Source organism: Homalodisca vitripennis, chromosome 3, assembly GCF_021130785.1.
Source record: "Homalodisca vitripennis isolate AUS2020 chromosome 3, UT_GWSS_2.1, whole genome shotgun sequence".
NCBI classification, from domain to species: Eukaryota; Metazoa; Arthropoda; class Insecta; order Hemiptera; family Cicadellidae; genus Homalodisca; species Homalodisca vitripennis.
Genome location: NC_060209.1, coordinates 170,796,323 through 170,817,567, shown reverse-complemented (window position 1 = coordinate 170,817,567; position 21,245 = coordinate 170,796,323). Strand labels below are relative to the sequence as shown.

The window sequence follows — 21,245 nt, the reverse complement described above, 5'->3', positions numbered from 1 at the left end:
GATTAAATCACCACCACCGATAGGCTATAACAGTGGAAACATCATTCTACAAATGATAATATTACTGCATTGTAAAACATGTGTACATTTAGATTAATAAACATATTACTTACACTTTCTGTGTCCAAAGTATTGGTTGGTGTATCATTCTCCTTCAGAAATGCAAATAGCTTGTAGGCAAACCAAGTGCTCACATATAACTGGTCACGTCCTGGAAGTAAACGATGTCATGTCAGTACTGCGGCTATTTCCTCCATGAGTAAAAAATAAGATAATTTTAGTAGCCTAACAAAGTATGTTGTAATTAAAAAAATTGTCACAATTTCTTGCTCGCATGAAATAGTTGACAAATCAATCATAGAATTTGGTTTTTAAAGACTGCTTTCGTGCAAACTGCATGTACTCATTACAAAAAATGTGAAATTTCTAATTTAATCACGTGTTTTACATTAACAATTAAGTACAGTTAAGGATGTATAATGTGGGCCTATTCAGTTGTTAAAAGGTATAATTATTTCTTTAGAAATGTTAGTAGTACTGACTAAAAGAAAAAAATATACCTGTATCCATCGGGTTTCGACGGGGCTACAGAAAGTGTAAAATTAATTATGCACGGACTCACCTGAACCAGTGGAATTTTTTGTCTTCTTTTCCTTTGCTTTTTCTCGCCGGAAGGATGAGAGCAGGGATGACATTTTCGATTTCGCCTCTCCATGATCACAACCCACCTCACTGGCAATTTCACGCCAGGCGTCACTTTTTTATTTTTAATATGGTATTTATTGTCTTTTGGGTCCCATAACTCCGTTCGAACTCGATAAGCATTCACCAGAGTCTCGATGCATTCACGACTCCATTCAAAAGCCATTTTGATCAAACAAAGGTAGTGACGGTTGAGCCGAAACGGCGCGCAGCAACAACTGAGCAAATGCCCGTCCACACTGAGCGCGCAAGGGCGAAACAAACTTCAAAGATGTTCGTCAAAATACCGCCATCAGTCGGATCGTGTTGGCGGATGTTCGCGAGTGCGCGAAGCTGCGCGGTTCGCCGTCCACACCAAGTGCGCCGCTCGGCGCGCACATGTTTTGCGCAGCGCGGCGCAGCTCTGCGCGTTCGGTGTGGACGTACCTTAAGCAGGGTCCACACTATGCAGGGGTAGGCCGGGCGGGCTGACCCGGATGGGCTAAGCCGGGCGGGTACGTTCGGGCCGGCCCGACGTCTACACCGAAAACGAAACCGACCGGGTTATTTCTACCTACATAGTTTCAACACCCAGACTGGTGACTTCGTTGAAGAGTACTTTTTAGAAGTTTTTTTAAAGTGTCCTTAAAGTGTTTTTAGTGTTTTCAAAATGATTACCGACTATGACGTCGCTATGTCAGCCATGGCTGTGGTGATACTCGCTTTAAATCAGGGCCCAAAAAGACGTCAAAGAAGATTTTGGATTCGCCCGAGCCTTAGGAGAGGACGGCAGCTGTACAGGGCTAGCGAATTAATGAAAGATTTAATGTTGGATGAAGAAGACCCGTTGAATTTGGAATACCGAAATGACGTTGGTTTCACCAACTTTTTCCGAATGCAGCGATCGGACTTTCAAATGCTACTCAACAAGGTTGGACCCAAAATATCAAAAAAGAATACCTCTTATAGAGATGCTATTCCAGCAAGCGAACGATTAGCTGTCACTCTGCGCTTCATTGCGACTGGTGATTCGTACCACTCACTAATGTATGTTTTGAAGATCTCCAAACAATGTATCTCTAAAATCGTACCTGAAGTTTGTGACGCCATTGTAGAGGCCCTTCAAGACTACATTAAGGTAAGGAAAATTGAACAAAATTAATTTAAAACAGTACTTTTATTGACATAATTAAAAATAATTGAGTACAAAAGTTAAAAACTATTGAGGGAAGGGGTCCATATTGGACAGTTCTGAATTAGTGGATGCCGCATTGCGAATACGATGAAATTGACGACGGTAATGAGGAATATCCAGACGTCGAAAACCATTGAGATGTTGAATTGGTCATGTTGTCAGTGAAGAATGGTGGTTGCGTTTGAGTGGGCGTCTGGGGGAATGAAGGCACCATTGGATTGGCCGGTCCAGAGTTTTGCCGTGTATTAACTTGTGGCACATTGTACCCATGCTGATGTTCAAGATATCCCATTTCAGCTTCAAATAATATTGGTTGATCTTATTCTGCACAACTAACCTGGTTCGGGGCGAAGGAAGCTTTCTCAGTTTAATTGATATCTGTTCACCGTACAATGAATATTCATCATCGATGTTCGCTCTTTTTGATTGAAGAGATCTCATGACGTTCAGAGCCTCATCCAGTGCATTGGAAGAACCGGGACTATCCACTAATCGACGTCTTGCAGATTTGCTTTTTGGTGCCTTTGGAGATTTGAATGGTTTTTTGGTTCCGGCAGCCTCTGAAGGGGAAAGCGTTGATGCTTGTTTGTCTTCAGAATTTTGGGGATGAACAACTTGGCTGTCATCGTTAATGCCTTCTTCTTGACTGTCTTGTGGTCCATCTTCCTGAAAATATAAATACTAAAAAAAGGCGTACCGGCAGCTAGCTGTCGGAAAAAGTGCATTTCTTTTAGTGCATAATTTGAGCCGTTGATTTTGAAAGTGAGACAACTCCATTTTTTGTTATTGCTGGATATTTATTTTATATTAATGATTTGCATTTGATGGGCATTAAACTATTCACAAGCACTAATAGACTTATTTTATATTTTTTGAGGTTTTTTTGAGGTGCACTAATAAATAAATATACAAAGAAAAAATTCGCTAAAAAATATGACTAATTTTTCTTTTACTTTCATTTTTCAGATGCCTCAGAGTGAAGCAGAGTGGAATGAAATCGCCCAGGTATTTGAGGAAAAGTGGAACTTTCCAAACTGCATCGGTGCTATCGACGGCAAACATATCGCTTTAGTAGCACCTTTTCATTCAGGCTCTGAGTTTTTTTAACTACAAGGGATTTCTTAGCATAGTTTTGATGGCTGTGGTGGACGCCAATTACAATTTTATATATGTAAATGTGGGTTGTCAAGGGAGAATCTCCGATGGAGGCGTTTTCAATAATACATTTTTCAAGAAAGCTCTAGAAGAAAACTCTCTACATTTACCTCCCCCACGGGCATTGCCAGGAAGGACAACCCTAACCCCATTTGTGTTAGTTGCAGACGACGCGTTCCCTCTTTCACCAAATATCATGAAACCGTACTCTGGAATACATGACAAAGGATCTAAGAAAAGGATATTTGGTTATAGACTCAGCAGGGCTCGAAGAGTTTCTGAGAATGCCTTTGGAGTGCTGTCTGCTTGCTTTCGTGTATTCCGATCTCCAATGGCATTACAACCTGAAGCTGCAACGAAAGTTACTCTGGCTGCTGTTTACCTACATAATTTTTTACGCAAAACCTCCTCAAAATCAGTTTATAACCCTAGAGGAATGTTCGATAGCGAATCTACGGAAGATGGGGAAGTTACGTTAGGATTATGGAGGCGTGATGCTTCTTCATCTTTACGTTCCCTTTCTGGAGTCCCCAGAAGAAGTACAACTTTGGCTCAATCAGTAAGAGATGAATTTGCCGATTTTTTTATTTCTCCACAGGGTGAAGTGACATTCCAACACAACCATTAAAACATATTATGTTGGAAAGTGAACTTAGTTTTTTAGCATAGTTGTTAAAAAAATTAAATAAATAGAAATTACAAACTTACCTCTTCTTTTCTTTGTGTGCTATCCTGAGTATTCCTCGGTTTATTTTTATCGCCCAAAAAATCCATCGGTTGGTAAGCGAACCATTTACTAACGTACGGCTCATCAGCGCCACTCCCTGTTCTTTTCGTTTCAGCTTCTTTCTTTTTTTCCCTCCAAAAATGGCTGGTTAAATTTTTCCATTTGCGCTCAATTTCATTTTTATCCACTCCAAAAGACACAGCAATCTCTGTGAGACTGTCGTGTCTTTGGTTTTTTAATTTATGTTGGGAATCTGAACTATCCCATAGAAGACGACGTTCTCTATATAAGTCTATTAACACTAAAACTTGTTCGTCATTCCACTCCATCACTTAAAATGAACAATAAAAAACCCTACTTAAACAAACTGAGTCGAAAATAAAATAATTCGTCTAGTTCGGTCGGAGGTTTAATTGTAACTGAAGCCGCTCGGCACGTCCCCACTCTATCTTTTTTTCGGCTCGGCTCGGCTTCCTTTGATCTGTACCTACTTTATGCGGGTTGGGATCGGCACGGCCCGGGCCGGCATTTTCTAACCCGGCAAAGCCGCCCGGGGCGTCTACATCAACGCGGCTTAGGCCGCCCGGGTCAGCCCGCCCGGCCTACCCCGGCATAGTGTGGACCCTGCTTTATGGTTACCCACTACGTATTGGCGCGCATTTCAAAAAGTGACACGGTTGAGAGACTTGATTCTTGTAACACACCTTCAAAGCTCCGTGTATTTTCGTCATTAGACCGATAAATTTTGTCAGTGCTTTCTCTCTTCTCTACAGGACATACTGACACATATATATATTTTCATCCTTAAAAGCCTTGAAAACAGCCTAATTATTCAACAAACAAGTAGTGAACTCAAGGTTGTCACAAGCCACAGTAGAGAGAAAATGGTACTTTATTAATTTTTTAAATATGATTGCACATACAGAAACATGTTTTTTAATTATGGATCATGTGAGAACCAGTTCCCTCTATTAATATTCAAAATCACCGCATCTCTCAGACTATAAATAACAGAGCTAGAGTTTTGTAACATAAATTTGCTACTTAGTGGAGAATGACCCAAATATTAACTAAACTTGAGGCAATATAAGGTACAATAAAGTAAACCACTAGACATAGATTTATTATGTTTATAAATAATGTATTTAATATAATGGAAATTACAATATGAAAATTAGAAACATAAATATCCAAAGCTTACAATAAAACGTACATCTCTACTGTCCTAAAAATATTACAGTTTTTAATAAATGGCTGCGTATTCTGCTTTTGTGTAATGAGGCACTGAATTTTTTGCAGTGGTGATGTAGTCGCACTTTGAAGTATTGTTTACAAATAACTTTTTTAACTAATATAAGGTGATTTACCCCACGATCTTGTTCAAAACAATGCCCTCCTGGGAACAGATTTACACCGATACACTTTCGTAACTCTGAACTTACCATTCTGTCCTCTACTTTTTTCACAGTTGTCACGTCGCCTTTATTAATACGAAACTTTACTTCTGTTTCACATAACAAACAAAGTTTCACAACATCTTCAGAAAGCTGTAAAAGTCCTCCTCGGTTTTTACAACTTATCAAAACTGTTGCGGTATTGCGTTTCCTCATTAGCCTGTAACAGCTGTAAGTACCCGTTACAGGCTATTTTATTTCTTAACGTTCTTACTATAAAACCAGAAAGGTACTCCACAATATGCATCGTTACATTTGAAGTGTTTCCTACAATATCATAGAAATAGTCGAGATCTTCATCTTCCTTCTCATGTTCTAAAACCTGCCAGACGTCAGCGAACACAGTCTGAGCGCTCGCCACTAGGGTGAATCATCCCAAGGTCGCCGCCATTGTTTGTAGCGTCGCGCGCCAGAGTCGACTTCAACGGACAACCCCACTGCTCCATCTATTGGTCTTATGTGATCGCTGGTACCTCCCAAATACACCAGTTGTGCTGTCAGCTAATAGATCGCACCACTGACTGCACAAACAAGTGCTGCTACCTATGCGGTTACTAGGGGCACTAGGATCTACACCATTTGTGCTATCAACATTACACAATTTTCCTAGCATGGTGTCTTGTCAACCTAAAAAAAAACAAAACGTGGAGTTACACCACTTGTGCTTTAACGGGCTCAATTTTCAGACGGGCTACGCAAATCCTTCAGTCGTTCAACCGTGTCATTAGCAAATTTAAGGGCTGACGATATGTCACTTTCAGGTTTTTGGAGGTACTTTGAAAAGAGGAAGAATGATGCTGAATATGAATTCACACACCACCATTGCAACAAGAAAACTTCCTTTTTCAACAGAGGCTAGGAGATTGGCAGCTGAACACGATATCACTCTACTAGAAGTGGATAACTCTTGCAGAGTAGCAACGATGGCTGGAAAAACTTCGACAAATGTATTGACAGAATCTTGTCTTTCGATGAATCTTGTGTCACAGAGGCGAAGGCTTGTTTTTTGAGTTTCCGGTACAAAATTCTCAATGTGTTTTTTTTAGCATATCACCACTTTGAGTATTATTTCTCATCATATAGGCCACTTCATGTATAGTTCCCAAACAATTCCATATGTAAGGGATGTCTAAGGAGTCACTCAAAACCAAATTTAGACGATGGGCAACACAGTGCACGTAAATAGCTTTGGGGTGTGATTCCCGAAATCTTTTAAGTACGCCAGACCAATGTCCATCTTACCTTTGACCAATGACTTTATCCATGTTAAGACCTACACTTGCACAAATGGTTAAAATGGTTCCATAAATGCTTTCAGCAGACAAATCAGTTATGTGGGTGAAAGCAATGAATTCTTCTTTCAGGATTGGTTTGTTTTCATTCGAAAAGTTATCCATCCATAATGTGTAGCCTTTGTCCAGTAATTTTTCAGCTAGGCATAGAACAATAGCTATGGTTTTTTTTACAATTATTGGGGACAATAGGAGACTCCAAAACCATACCTGAGCCAGTATATAGCATAAGATTCCATGTATAGCCTGTTTTAGATTCACACAACTCATAGGTTTTGACCCCAAACTTGGCCGCTTTTTAGCGGGTGCGGATGTACTGCTTGAACGATAAGCGTCCTTTCCATAAAAGTAGGGATTGATCTATTGATATGTTTTGTGATGGTATGTAGGCCTCTTGAAATTGTTTGTTCAGATGTGAGATTATTGGGGAAATTTTACTAATTCCCTTATTACCTGAATCACTAAAATGCAAAAACTTAGACAAAAGCTCAAAGCGGTCACAAGACATGACAGATGAAAATAAATTAGAGTCCAATATCGGGTTCTTAGAGTAGTATGACCTAATTGAAGGTTTCACTACAAGGCTCATATTCATGTAGAGAGCAAGGAAAACATAAATTTCATTTTTTTGTGCAAGGGGTCCATTTCCATAACCTAGAATGTTGCCTAAAAATCATGCCTTGTTTGGCCATTTCAGCATCAGCATATTTGTTGGTCTCCAATACAATATTGTCAACTAATTTGTCATCGAAAAAGAAAAGAAACGTATCCAAAATACTTACTGGGTTTATTTTTGGACCAGAATCCACAACAAACTCCTCCCTTACAGGATTATAGTTGAACAAGTGTTCCCAAACCATTTCAGAACCAGAAGAAAAACCAGGTAGGCCTAGGCCTACATTTAGGTCTGCATCACCTCCTCCTCTTTCAACAACATTGAACTCATTTTGTACTACAATGTTTTCACCTAGCCTATTTTCAATATCATCATCACTATTTTGTCCAAAGTCTAATACTTCAAACTCAGCTTGAGCAAAGTCATTGTCATATCCATCGTCGTCGAAATCTTCATCTGATTCATGGTTCAAAGGTCTGTCAATTTCACTGTCTCTTTCCACTAGGTGTCCTTCAAGATTACTCATTTTCAATTGATTTTAAAACATTTTACAAAAACGATAACAGTTAAATTCCCTAAAATATGCTAAAATATTTCCCTAAAAGCTAGCTAACCTACAAACCATTCTCAACTCATGTTTATAAAACACAACAAATTGTTCCTGTCAAAACGGGATTTCCTTCTTCAAAACAATATAGTTAGCTTGTAAAACTAATAATAAGCATAACTAATAATAATAACTAAACAAAGGAACATAAATAAAACACACAAAAATATGTCAGTAGAACATAACCATCACACTAAGAATGACTGTAAACAACAACAAACGTAAGCTGACAAACGAATTTTTGCCTTTCTCAAGAACATTAGTACTAACATTATCATAAAACATTGTGCTATTTGTATGCGGGCAAGCCATCTGGAGCATAAAACTAACACCTACAATCAGATCTGAAGTAATCCATTTGTTTGAGTTCAATATTAGCTTATCTCTTAAGTGTACAAAATATTTACTTATTGGACCTTTCTAGATACAAACAGCGTAGTTGACTCCATTACTCAGACACATAGAAATTAAGATCACCAATTAAACCATTTGGCAGAACTTTGTTCTTAATTATGTCCATTTGTGACTGAGACATGACAACCTCATGCTGGTCCTTACGCTGAATATATCGTGAGTTAAAGAATGTTTTTGGCCTTCTTTCTCGTCTTTGCTATGTTTCCTCAATAATATCCATGTTCTTAGGACAATCTATGAGGTTTGAATTAGTCTCTGGTAAAAGAGCAGATTCGATTTTCAATTTTTGTTTCTTTTTCAATTCTGAGTCTCTCTTGCCACTTATGTTTCCGTTTACTATGTGCACGTCCTTCTTTGGGTTCGTTCATAATTATTTCTAATTGACATAACATGTTCCCTAACCATGCGAATAAATCTATTTAGTCTCAGCAGTTTGTTCGTTCCCTGCAAGAATAATGTGCTTTAATTGAAAAAACCAATTCTCTACAAAATCCGTTACGCATTCTTTCTGAACAAATATTCTCTGTTGGTGTTTGAAGTAACAAACCAGACCATAACGCAAGTATGGTGATTATTTATTAATAATTAAATTTCCCATTTTAGAATTGTAATATATGTTTGATACATATTATTGATTAAATTTTGCCTTTTATAATTAATCCATCAGATGTTTTTTTGTTTATGTTTTAAAAATGTGATTCTGAAAATACAATTCAATGTTATGGCAGATTACAGTTTATTTCTTATTTTTATAAGTTTAGTAATTTAACAGTGGCGACGAGGTAAAAAGAAGGAGAAATGACTAAAGAAGAAGAAGAGTTACAAAAACTAAAAAAAGCTCGATCTATTATTAAGGGCCAATTTTCAAAGGGCAAAAGACTTGCTGAAGGTAACCCTACGTTAACCGAACTAAATATAAAAATCAAGGCTGTGACTGAATACTGGGAACGTTACAAGCAGGTTCAGAATGGCATTGATTGTTTGACAGATGAAAACTATTTAGAACATGAAATAGAATACAGATGTAATGTGGAGGATGAGTATTTAAACCTTACAACAAAATTACAAGAAATGGTACACAATCTCAAAGACACAAACATTACATCTACTTCATCTCCAAGTGAAGCTGTTTGTACGGTTTCAAACTACACTTCAGGGAATATAAATTTCAATCCCTACCACCCTGATGAAACCATTTCAAATTTTGTGAGAATTTTAGAAGTGTTTTTTACAACTAAAGAATCAAAGAGCTGATGATAAAACTAAAGTTTACACATTGCTACATGCTCTCACTCCCCAACTGCACCAACAACTGTACGATATTTGTGCTCCCAACGACCCGTTAGATAAAGATTACGACGAGTTAGTACAGCTTCTTAAGGATTTTATCGACCCGCAACCAAGCCAGTGGGCCTTGCAGCATAAATTTATTTCACGGGCTCAACAAGAACATGAATCAGTTAGTGAGTTCTCGGTGGCTCTCAAGAAGATGACAATTAACTGTAACTTCAATTGTGGTTGCGGTAAATCAGTTGCAGACTTATTTCTCAAGTTACAGTTTATTCGTGGATTGAAAGACATAGATATTCGGACTAAATTACTCCAAGACCGCGAGAAACACACCTATCAGGACATTGTGAACATAGCTTCGGCTATAGAGCTTGCCAAAGCAGAAAGTATGACTGTTAGCCGAACACGTACTGAACACATTGAATTAAATCAGGTTCAGCAAAGACATTCAAATGAAGAAAACACATCTAAGAGAGTCTCACCTCGGCCAAAACCTCTACTTAGTCCACGTTCAACAAATTCAGCTATTGAAAAGCTCAAAGGAAAATGCTATCGTTGTGGTTCAACCCCTCCCATCGTGCTAATAGCTGCAGATTCATAGATGCAACTTGTCGAAAATGTGGAAAAGTTGGACACATAGCTAGTGTTTGTTTTGCAAAGTAAATCTCAATTACAAATGAAACCTGGACAACATCAAACTGAAAACAAAAGTGACTTGAATAGTGAGAATGAATATGAGATTAATGTAATTAGTGACAGAAATAAATGACAAATTTATGGTTAACATCAACATCGAAGGCAGGACATTACCCATGGAATTAGACACTGGTGCAGCTCTTAGTACAATGTCTTACAACGAGTTTAAAAAGCTTGCCATCCCACAGAAAATATTTTCTACTAACATTGAACTTCGAACTTATACAGGAGAAACCATAAAACCGAAAGGAGTAACATTTGTTAAATGCACGTACAAGACTCAGAAGTTTGTTGGAAAACTTTACCTAATTGATCAAAACGTTGACGCCATATTCGGAAGGGACTGGTTGAGAGAAGTTAAATTAGATTGGGGTGAGATTAAAAGTCTTACAACGAGTCAGACTTCAAATCTAGGAAGCTTGTTAAGTGAATTTAGTGACTTATTTGATGGAAAAAATTGGTGTTATACCTGAATATCTGGGACATTTTAGACTTACTGATGGCGCGACGCCAATATTTGTAAAACCAAGACAAGTACCGTTTTCCCTAAGAAGTAAAGTAGAAAATGAACTTACGAGACTAGAAGAATGTGGAATCATAACAAAAGTAGATCATTCAGACTGGGGAACACCCATCGTACCTGTTGTCAAGCCGAACGGTCAAACACGGATTTGTGCTGACTATAAAGTGACTTTAAAACAAAGTGATCAAAGACGAAAACCATCCATTACCCAGGATTGAAGAAATCTTCTCTCAAATGAACGGAGGAAAATTATTTTGTACCTTGGATATTTCTAATGCTTACCTCCACATGAAAATGGACGAAGAAAGTGCACACATGCAGACACTCAGCACCCATAAAGGTATGTACAAAGTAAATCGTTTGATGTTTGGGGTGAAGGTAGCACCATCTCTCTGGCAACAATTCATGGACAAAACCTTGCAGGGACTTTCTGGTGTACAATGTTTCTTTGACGATATTATCGTTCAGGGTAAAACAGCTGAAGAATTATTGACTAGATTACGTAAAGTTCTAGAACGATTAAGAAACAATAACTTAAAGATGAACCGAGATAAATGCAAGTTTTTTCAAACGAGTATCCAATATCTTGGGCATGTCATTGATGCTCAAGGACTTCACAAAACCAAAGACAAAGTCTTGTCTATCATGAACAGCAAAAGACCGGAAAACATAAGTGAACTTAGAACATTTCTCGGTCTGGCAAACTATTACAACAAGTTCATCAAAGATTTAGCAACAATCCTCCACCCACTCAATAATTTACTGAAGAAAGGCAACCGTTATGTGTGGACTTCAAAATGTGAAGAAAGCTTTCAGAAGGTTAAGTCGGAAATATCCAGTAACAATGTACTTGTCCACTACAATCCAGAACTCCCATTAGTGCTTGCAACCGATGCGTCTCCAGTGGGCCTTGGAGCCTGTCTTTCACATCGATACAGCGATGGAAGTGAGAGGCCAATTAGTTTTGCCTCACGCACTTTGACCAAATGTGAACAAAAATATAGTCAAATTGATAAGGAAGCAACAGGTATTTACTGGGGACTCAAGAAATTTTTCCCTTACTGCTACGGGCGAAAGTTCATTTTAGTGACTGACCATAAACCGTTAGTGTCAATATTCAGTCCCACCAAAACCCTTCCAACAATATCTGCTACAAGACTGTTCAATTATGCACACTTTTTATCAGGTTTTTGACTACTCAATTGAATATAGAAGAACCTCTGACCATGCCAACGTTGACTTTTTGTCTCGCTTTCCTACTGAACATAGCACTACAAACTTTGGTGGACACGATTGCAGCCTTTTTCAACTTAATCAACTTGATTCATTGCAGATTGACAGTATGCTTATATCCAGAACAACTGCTCAAGATAAATATTTACAACCAGTACTACATGCCCTTGAAACAGGAGAGACGGTCGAAAACCTTTTGGTTTCCACGACAACGAACTAACACTACAAAATGGTTGCATATTCAAGGGCTACAGGATAATGATTCCAGAAGCTTTACAACACTCAGTGTTAAATGAACTACATGTTGGACATCTAGGCATGGAGAAGATGAAAATCCTTGCTAGAAGTTTTTGCACGTGGAAAAGTATTGACAGAGATATTGAGCAAATGGTACGTACATGTAAACAATGTCGACTAAAACAAAATCAACCTGCAAAAGGACCGAATCATCCATGGCTGACCCCTCAAGGACCATGGGAGAGATTACACATAGATTTTGCTGGCCCGATACAAGGTCAGTGGTATTTCATTGTTGTGGACGCCTTTACCAAGTGGGTTGAAGTAATCCCTACTAAAAACACGTCAGCAGAATGGTGTATGAAGGAGCTAAGAAAAATGTTTTTCTACATTCGGCCTTCCTTTGGTCTTAGTTTCAGACAATGGAAGCCAATTTACATCTACAATATTTCGCCAGTTCTTATCTGCTAATGGTGTTGTACACAAAACTACAGCTCCCTACCATCCTTCGTCTAATGGACAAGCTGAGCGTTATGTCCAAACAGTAAAAAAATCACTGAGGGCAATGGAAGATGAGGGGGGAAAGATTGAGCTAAAACTATATAGGCTTTTGATGCAACTTCGACAATCTCCAAACACAACTGGCTCAAACTCATACAACTTAATGTTTGGAAGAAGTGTTCGAACTCACTTGAGCCTATTACTACCAGATAGCAAAAATGCACAAGAAGTTACACGAATCGTACGCAGACAATTTCAGGTGGGAGACAGAGTACAGGCTCGAGATTACACCAACTCAAGATACAAGTGGAGTTTTGGAACAATTATGGAAAAAGAAAGTTCGCTACTGTACAAAGTTAAAATGGACGATGGAAGTGTTTGGAGGAGGCATGTTGACCAGCTATTGAAATGTGAAGTTTAGGGGGGGAGAATTGATACATATTATTGATTAAATTTTGCCTTTTATAATTAATCCATCAGATGTTTTTTTGTTTATGTTTTAAAAATGTGATTCTGAAAATACAATTCAATGTTATGGCAGATTACAGTTTATTTCTTATTTTTATAAGTTTAGTAATTTTAACAATGTTTTCTATCCTAGATGCACTATCATGAGTAGTAGAATCATCACTATTCTTATTTTTATTGGAATCTGAGCTGTCTAAGTTTTCAAAAACTTTAGTATTAGGATCATCTTCTTTTGGTGGCTCTTTGATGTTCAGCAATGTATGAACTTCAGTTTCAATTGCTTTCATGTCTTTGTAAAATGGACTCTGTTGATATTTTGCATCCGAAGTAGACTCATGTATATCAGTTTCTTCAAAGTCATTGTCTCCGACATATGGTAAAGAGGTCACATACTTTACACAAACCAAATAACGATTTCTTAACTTCGAGTGTCATATTTTTGCTTAGTAATACAATAAGTACGTGTTTTATTTGATTTTATAATTTTGTAACTAGAAACAATTTATAACTGAGCACATAACTTGCATTACTAATTCCTTAATAGGAGGAATGTTTTTTCTCAGAAGGGATGACTGTGAATAAAGCAAGATGAATGTTCTTAACAACTATTTTAACAAAATGTGACACACATATGGGTGCAATGTACCGGTTTTAACAGTTTTACTATTGACTATCTCATGACAAACCAATAAATATGGTACCATACTCATGCAATTCCACTGTATTAGAAATGTATTTACTATAGCCCAACTAAAATCTGTTACTACACGACTAAATATTGGCCACTGATTATTGTTAATAAGGAACTGTTTGTAGTGCAATAGTCAAAAACCAATACTTGCTGCTGTGTGGGAACTACTTATAAATTAACTAGCATTGAGAGGAACTAGCATAGGAGAACATTGTCTAAAATTCTGAAAACCAGTGCATAGTACAATTCTCTTTTCTTTTCACCTTTGGTGGGCTCATAACGCACTACTGTACGAGTAGCATCTAAAAGCATTACACATTCTTTTTTGCTCTCCCTTAGTCTCATTGCCCTCGTAAATGTAGTAGGCTAATTGTTTACTTTAAATTATGACATGTAAAGGATTACCAACAAACTGAACATACTGATCTTGATCCCCAGCTTGCAACATTGCCATTTTCATTAGATCAATCAGTGGATCATTGTCTAGATCGGTGGCGGCTAGAGCCTCTGACTTTCCTTTTCTAAATAGAGAACAAAGCTTGGCGTCTGTATGTTGTTTAATAAAAATCCATCTATAACAACATCTGCATTCTGTATACAATCCAAACGATAATATTTTGGGGTTGTCATTAAGAGAGTATTTTTTATTTTGTATCTATCAATTCCACTAAGCTCTCTAGTTTTCTTCTGATTGTGAATACAAGAAGCTACAGATGTATAAATCTTAAATTTAACATCGTCTGAATTTACAACTTTCAGACACATTAACTTGAATGTTATTATTGTGACCACAATAAGCATATATAGATAAAATGGTGTCGTTTTCTCTTTTAGAATAGTTAACATTACGCATTTGTACTAAACAGCCCTCACTAATTGTGTAAAATCTTTTTTGATATAACGCTAGGATATCCTGTTGATATTAATCTTCCTTTGTCTTCCTTCATGGCTGACCAAGTCTGAGAACCTATCAAGAAACATCCAATTAGCCTGTTACAGTTTTTAAAGATTCGTCTTGTTTTTGGAAGTGATTTGCTTAGTTTTATATCCTCCTCTTTTTAAATCTTAAAAGTTTTACCTGTAATCTCTTCTAGATCTGATTTCATTCGAGTAATCTAGGTTTGTTGATTTCAACTTCTAAACAGACTTTGTTTAAATATCTGTTTGGATTAATTTTAATGATGTTTAAATTATTTTCATATTTAAAAGGACACTTTAACAGTATCATGATTTTTCATTCACTAACAGTATTATCCGGTCTCTCAGAGTTTTAGTTTTGACTTGAATCTCAAGATTTACTTCAATGTAGCATATAATACATGTATCTGTATATTAGAATTGATCATTAAAATTGCTTTAACATTTTTTAACTTGTATAGTTTTTAAAATATTTTGTATGTATGTACTCGTATATGGAACTGGAAATTGAAACAACGTTTTCAACAAAAAAAACCACTTCTTTATTTATTTTCAAAACAAATACTATTGAATATCAATATTAGTAATAAGTTTACATCAGTAAAATGGAAAATTTGTTTCAACTCATCAACACTTATATGGTCCTAAAGTCATATCTTTGTGGCGCAAGAAGTGCATACTTTCCTGCTACATTCCAGGCAGATTGGTTGGTCACATTTGATGCATTTATAGTTTGTCTTCCTCTCCTTTACTGGTGGACACTTTAAGCAGTTTTTCCTTTTTTCCAGTTTGTCACTTGGGATGCAGCCATTTTGATTTTGGGGTTCTTGATTTCCAACATACTCTTTTATGGTAGCCCTGAAATCACGTGGTAGGTTTGGAATGTCTAGGCGTCTGCTCATATGTGGCTTTATGAGTTCCATGGCCAGGTCTTTGATGAATTGGTATCTGTAATAAGGGGATTACCTCGAAATGAAAGATACAAGATAAAGGAGTTGACCCAATTAATATCCAACATTTGATAGAAAACTGCTTGGGGCCATCTCCTTGTTCTCCGGCTAGATGAATAAATTGCACATTTATGTCCAGTAGGTCAACCCCTGCTTTAGTTTTATTGTAGTAACATACAATTTTAGGTTTGTTTTTTCTGTCCCCTGTTTCAATGCTGTGGTTCACTGATGACACCAAGATTACCGCCTTATTATTTTTTGGCACAACAGAAAGCAAAGTTGTATTGCCAGCAAATCCATACAGGGTTGATCCAACCTTTCTGTCTGGGGATGGTAAAAATTCAGGAGGGATTTCTCTTTTGTTTTTCTTCATAGAACCTACATATGTCAATGATCGGTCGCCAAGGGCATCAACACACTCAATAGAGGTAAAATAGTTGTCTCTTGTAACGTTTCTGTTACTATTTTCAATCCCCTTGCAAAAACGAATAACCGATTGTGTTGATTTTCCAAGTTGTCTTTCTTCAGCACTCAGTCCGATTCCATCGGTGTCTTTTCCTCTGTAAATGTATGCATTTACTAAATACGAAGAATCTGTCAAGCACATTATTTTGATTCCGTATTTTTTAGGCTTTTCAGGCATGTAAACTCGGAACTTGCATTGGCGTCGGAAAGGGACCAGCATCTCATCAACAGTGACATTAGTTCCAGGTACATACAAATCTTTACAATTATTTATAAATTGCTGAAATATTTCACCTATGGGGGCAGCAGGGTCAGTTCTTTTCCTTATTTCCCTAGTTTCTTCATTATCAAAACGTAAACATGCCAGCAACACTTCAAACCTATTTCCCGTTATCGTTGTTATATATACTGGCCTGCTTGTGATGTCTTTGTTGAATATAGATTTTACATTTTCATGAGAAGATCTCGTAACTGAATGCAGTATAATTAGGCCTAACAGAGCCCTCAATTCCAACATGTCAGTGTCTTTGTACTAACTTTTGTTTGCACCTCCAGCAATATTGGCTGTATTTTTTTTATTAGTTTGTACTAAAATTTCATTCAACATTTCAGGAGTAAAATAACTTTCCCATACCTGTAATTTATTTGGGGCTTGTCCTAAGTCTCGAGCTCTTCTTGTCGGACCGGGAAGTGGTCCCCTCAAAATGTTGTGTTGGAGTGTTCGTCTTTCAAATCTTTGAAATAATGAATATTGTAAGCCCCACATACAGTACAAGAGCAGTGTCGTCTGCGTATGCAAAAACAGAAGAATTAAGATCCATATTCAACATATCATTTATACAAATAAGGAATGCAACTGTACCCAACACCCCGCCTTGTGTACAGTTGCTCGCTGGCAGCCGAGCAGTGTGGTCGTGCTTTTCTTGTTCTCTGTGTTATCAAGATGAGTGATTAATAAAGATAAATCCTACTATAATTACTATAGTAGTAATTTTAACAAATTATTGTTAGTTATTACCTTTTTTTCTCTATTTGCTTTTCGTATTTCCTGATTAATTTACGTTTCTTCATTTCATCTAGAAATGCTCTTGTCATTTCACTTAAATTTTTCGTTAATTGTTGTTCCCTCTGGACTCCGTATCCATTCCACCATGTCTTCTTCATTTTCAGAATTATATTCAGATGATCGTCTGTTATCTTGATTCTACAAATTAAAAAGGAATTTTAATAAATCATATATGTGACATTTTATGCTGGTTGACAGTTTATTCCGTTGGTCAGTAAGTAATAAATGCCTACTTTACACATTACGCTATTATACTAATATTTAATTCTTTTGGTAAGTTTAGTTTTGAATATTCATGATGTTTAAGTCAAGGTGGTAAGCAAATGACAGTAAAGCAAATATTCTTCTAGTATCAAACAAATTTACAAAAAATATTTATAACGACTTGGATTATAGATATTAATATTCCAGAGTATTAATATTTAAATTATCAATAAGACATCCAAGACGATATAACATATTTTTTATTAGTAAGCTCCTAGTGAATATTCAGTACAATTTATTACTAAATTGGTTAACTATTAAATATTACCTGGTTTGTCTAAAATAAAAATCACAGTTCTAAATAAAAACAATGCATTTATTTTTAACTGGCAAATTAATAAGTTCAACGTTTCAGAATGTTCATCACTCTCTTTTCCACAAAAAATTAAAAAACCGTTTAGTAAATTTAATAGATCCTTTGGCAAGAAATAAAAGTTTTAGTCAAATATATCAAACTAAAAATCAGAGATCTCTTCTATAATAAAATAATAAATATAATACCGCTTGGAAATAACTAAAATAAAAATGTTCACTTCTAAGTACACTCACAATTCAAACAATAAAAATTTAAACTTCTCTTTCCACTAGTTGAACCTTAACTTTCAAGTCTCTGCAATTCAGATTACAACTCTCTCAAACAATTATCAATGTTCAATTAATTTCCAATTAATAATTCACAATACAACAAATCCAATTAAATATTTATAAATTACTACTTTTCCAAATCTCAATTAAAGTTATTAACAAAGTTCAATTTTAATTCACTTTTCCTGCAAGTATGAACCAAATGCAACTTGTATGATTCCATTATGCCCTATTGTTCATAGAGAATTAATTATGCAAATTGCTCTGTAGTTTCTATGAATTTAATTTTTTCCTATAAAAAAGACAACAAAATTAATTTAATATCAGATTAGGAAAACTATTTCAATAAAACGTAGGGTCAGTCGGGGCTAAAATGATTCAAAAAAGTAAACTTTTGCACCTAGTTTTCAAACCATTGAACGCTACAGACACGAAAAAAATACTATAGTATGTATTTTTGAACGCTTTATTATTTGATATTAATATTTAGTAGTTCACCAAATAAATAAAATAAATAAATAAAATAAAACTGTATCACATTAGCCCCAGCAAAGGGGGCTATTGTGATACAGGCCTGGGCCTTTTGTGGTACACTGTATTATTTAGGTAAGTAGGGGAGAGTTGCCTTGATTGGACCAGTTTCACTATATTTTTGCTAATAACATAAAAACATGATTATAATGGCTTACCAATTCGTAGTATCAAACAGCTACTTTGGTTGTAATTGTAATGACATCGTCAAAAATCATATATTAGTACATAGTTTTTATGTACAATTAATTTAAAACAAAGTGTCAATCAGTCCATTCAAGGAAACTAGTTGCCTAGAATGGACCTATGGTTGCCTTCATTGGACCAGTGTCAAATTTAATGAAATAGACATGTATTATTTTGTAATATTGTATTTTGTTGTTATAAGTACATTGAAACTAAATAGGTATATAACAAAAGTTACATTTGAAAGTAGAAAACGCTAAATAATTATTCTAAAAAAACACTTGAAAGAATTATGAAAATTATTTACAATTGGTACAGTAAAATATCTTCTTATTTGCGCTTACACCAGCACAAACTGTATGGTACCAATTACGACAATCCATGCATTGTATCATGTCCTCCTCCGTCTCCATTTCACATATCTCACATAACCAACTTTGATCTGTTAATGTTTTGTTCTGAGACATAAATTTCACTCGTTTGTTTACTTTCCCCTTGGTGTCTTTAAATAACGCCTTCTTAGTTTGTTGTTCCTTTTTAGGAAGTTTATTTTTATTTTTTGAGGCTTCAAGCTCAGATTTATAAGGGCTGCTTGTAAGAACTGTAGCTTTTTGGGCCCCTGTATCCCTTGTTCTCTTGCAGGTGGGTAGAAAATTTGGTGCTGGTAAAGGGGAAATTTCTATAAGAGCCTTTGTGAAGTTATCTTTAGATGTATCCGGGCTCTTGGCTCAAGGAGTAACACTAGTCACATTTTCATCAGCCCTACAGGATGAAGAACTCCTAGAATGTCCAGGTGCAGTAGGTGTCGCTTCATGGGTTACCAAGGCATCAGTGCAAAATCTGAATCCTTAAATACATGCCTATTCACAGGCCATATCCCAGAGTGTTGAAATGCACTCACCGCATTTCCTACTGTAGCAGCCCGACCATATGCCTCTTTCAATAATTGTGGAATTTGGGTCTGTTGGATTTTTTCACCCTTATACTGACGAAGAAAAGATTCCTGACCTTGGATAAAATATGTCTGCATTGGTCCAAATATCGCTACATCTAACGGTTGTAGGCGATGTGTAGTGTGCCCTGGTAGTTGAAGCAAAATGATACCATGTTCACGGGCAAATTCAACAGCTTCAAGATTTTTACTGTGGGTGGTGTGGCCGTCAAGTAAAAGAAGTACTTTTTTATTTTTACTGACATTTATGTGACTTGTAAAATGTCGTAGCCACTCCAAAAACAATTCTGAGTTTATGTAACCAGTATCTGAAATAGTTACCAAACTACCAGTAGGGGCTCCAACCTTCAAATCGTCATTCCACCTTTTGCGCTTGAAAATGATCATCGGAGGCACGTAGACTCCTGCGGCGTTAACACACACAACCATTGTTGTGTTTACACCACGTTCACCACTGGTTATTGTGCCAACTTGCCGCTTCCCCTTCAAGCCAACTATCTTCTGCGGACGCTTCTGAACTGTTGAGAAACCAGATTCATCGACATTAAAAATTGAATCTGGCTCAAACTTCTCGTCATCCATAACCTTTTCAAAAATGTCAAAGAAATGGTTGACATTTTCTCTATTAAATCCTTTTGCACGAGCTATCGATGTATTTTCCGGTTTACGTAAAGACAGACGGGGGTTGCGTTCCATAAAGTTATAGAACCATTTTTTGCCAGCCATTTTTTTATCCTTATTAAAGGTATGAGGAAGGGAATGTTTTTCAGCTACATCATACGCAAGTTTTCGTATGTCAGTTATCGTCAAACCAAAGAAGGATTCCTCAAATTTTAATATGTGGTCAGACAAAATTGTTTCCATTTCTTCTGAGAAAACCGGCAACTTCCCTAAAGATTTTCTCTCATTTATGAAGTAATTTTTTTGATCAGCATGTCGTTTTAAGGTTGCTTTAGGAATACCATAAACTCTGCTGCATTCATTTAATCCATAGTCCCCGTTTTTATAGGCCGCAATAGCTTGCTGAAGGTTCTCTTCAGACCACTGCCCGTACTTTCTTTTCTCCATGTTCAATATCTGTAATAAATAAAAACTTTAAAAGTTGTGTATTTATGCCGAAAGGACGTCAAAAATACATGTAATAAGCAAAATTAATAAGGTATCCTAGGATGGACCGGTCCATTGAAGACAACTCTGTGAGGTCCAATCAAAGCAACTTTACCAAATTACTGAAGATTCGCGTAATTTCCTAAACTGTCTGCTAAATTCACCTAGCTATTATATTAATTTAAAGCTAAATAGATACACTTTCCTATGATACTATCATATTTGGAGTTACTTACGTTAAGAATGTAGTAGATCCTTCTGAATGAAACGCTGAAATTAAAACCATAACAGCAAAAATACAGAAAACAAAACCACTCACTGACAGACGCTTATACAGTAATGGCGATAGCTGCGCCGAAGTAGAACGTTCTGGAACTATGACTGTTGCCAACTAAACAAACCTAAATTTCGCCCGTACTTTCTTTTCTCCATGTTCAATAT

General features: G+C 36.5%; 1 protein-coding gene across 1 annotated transcript; it reads left to right on the top strand.

Annotated features, from left to right (window-relative positions):
- The first annotated feature begins 1,202 nt into the window (after positions 1-1,202).
- On the top strand, positions 1,203-1,942 carry LOC124357766. Its single transcript, XM_046809804.1, has one exon. It carries the CDS (start codon positions 1,352-1,354, stop codon positions 1,841-1,843), a length of 492 nt encoding a protein of 163 aa, XP_046665760.1. The 5' UTR covers positions 1,203-1,351; the 3' UTR covers positions 1,844-1,942.
- The last annotated feature ends 19,303 nt before the right edge of the window (positions 1,943-21,245 follow it).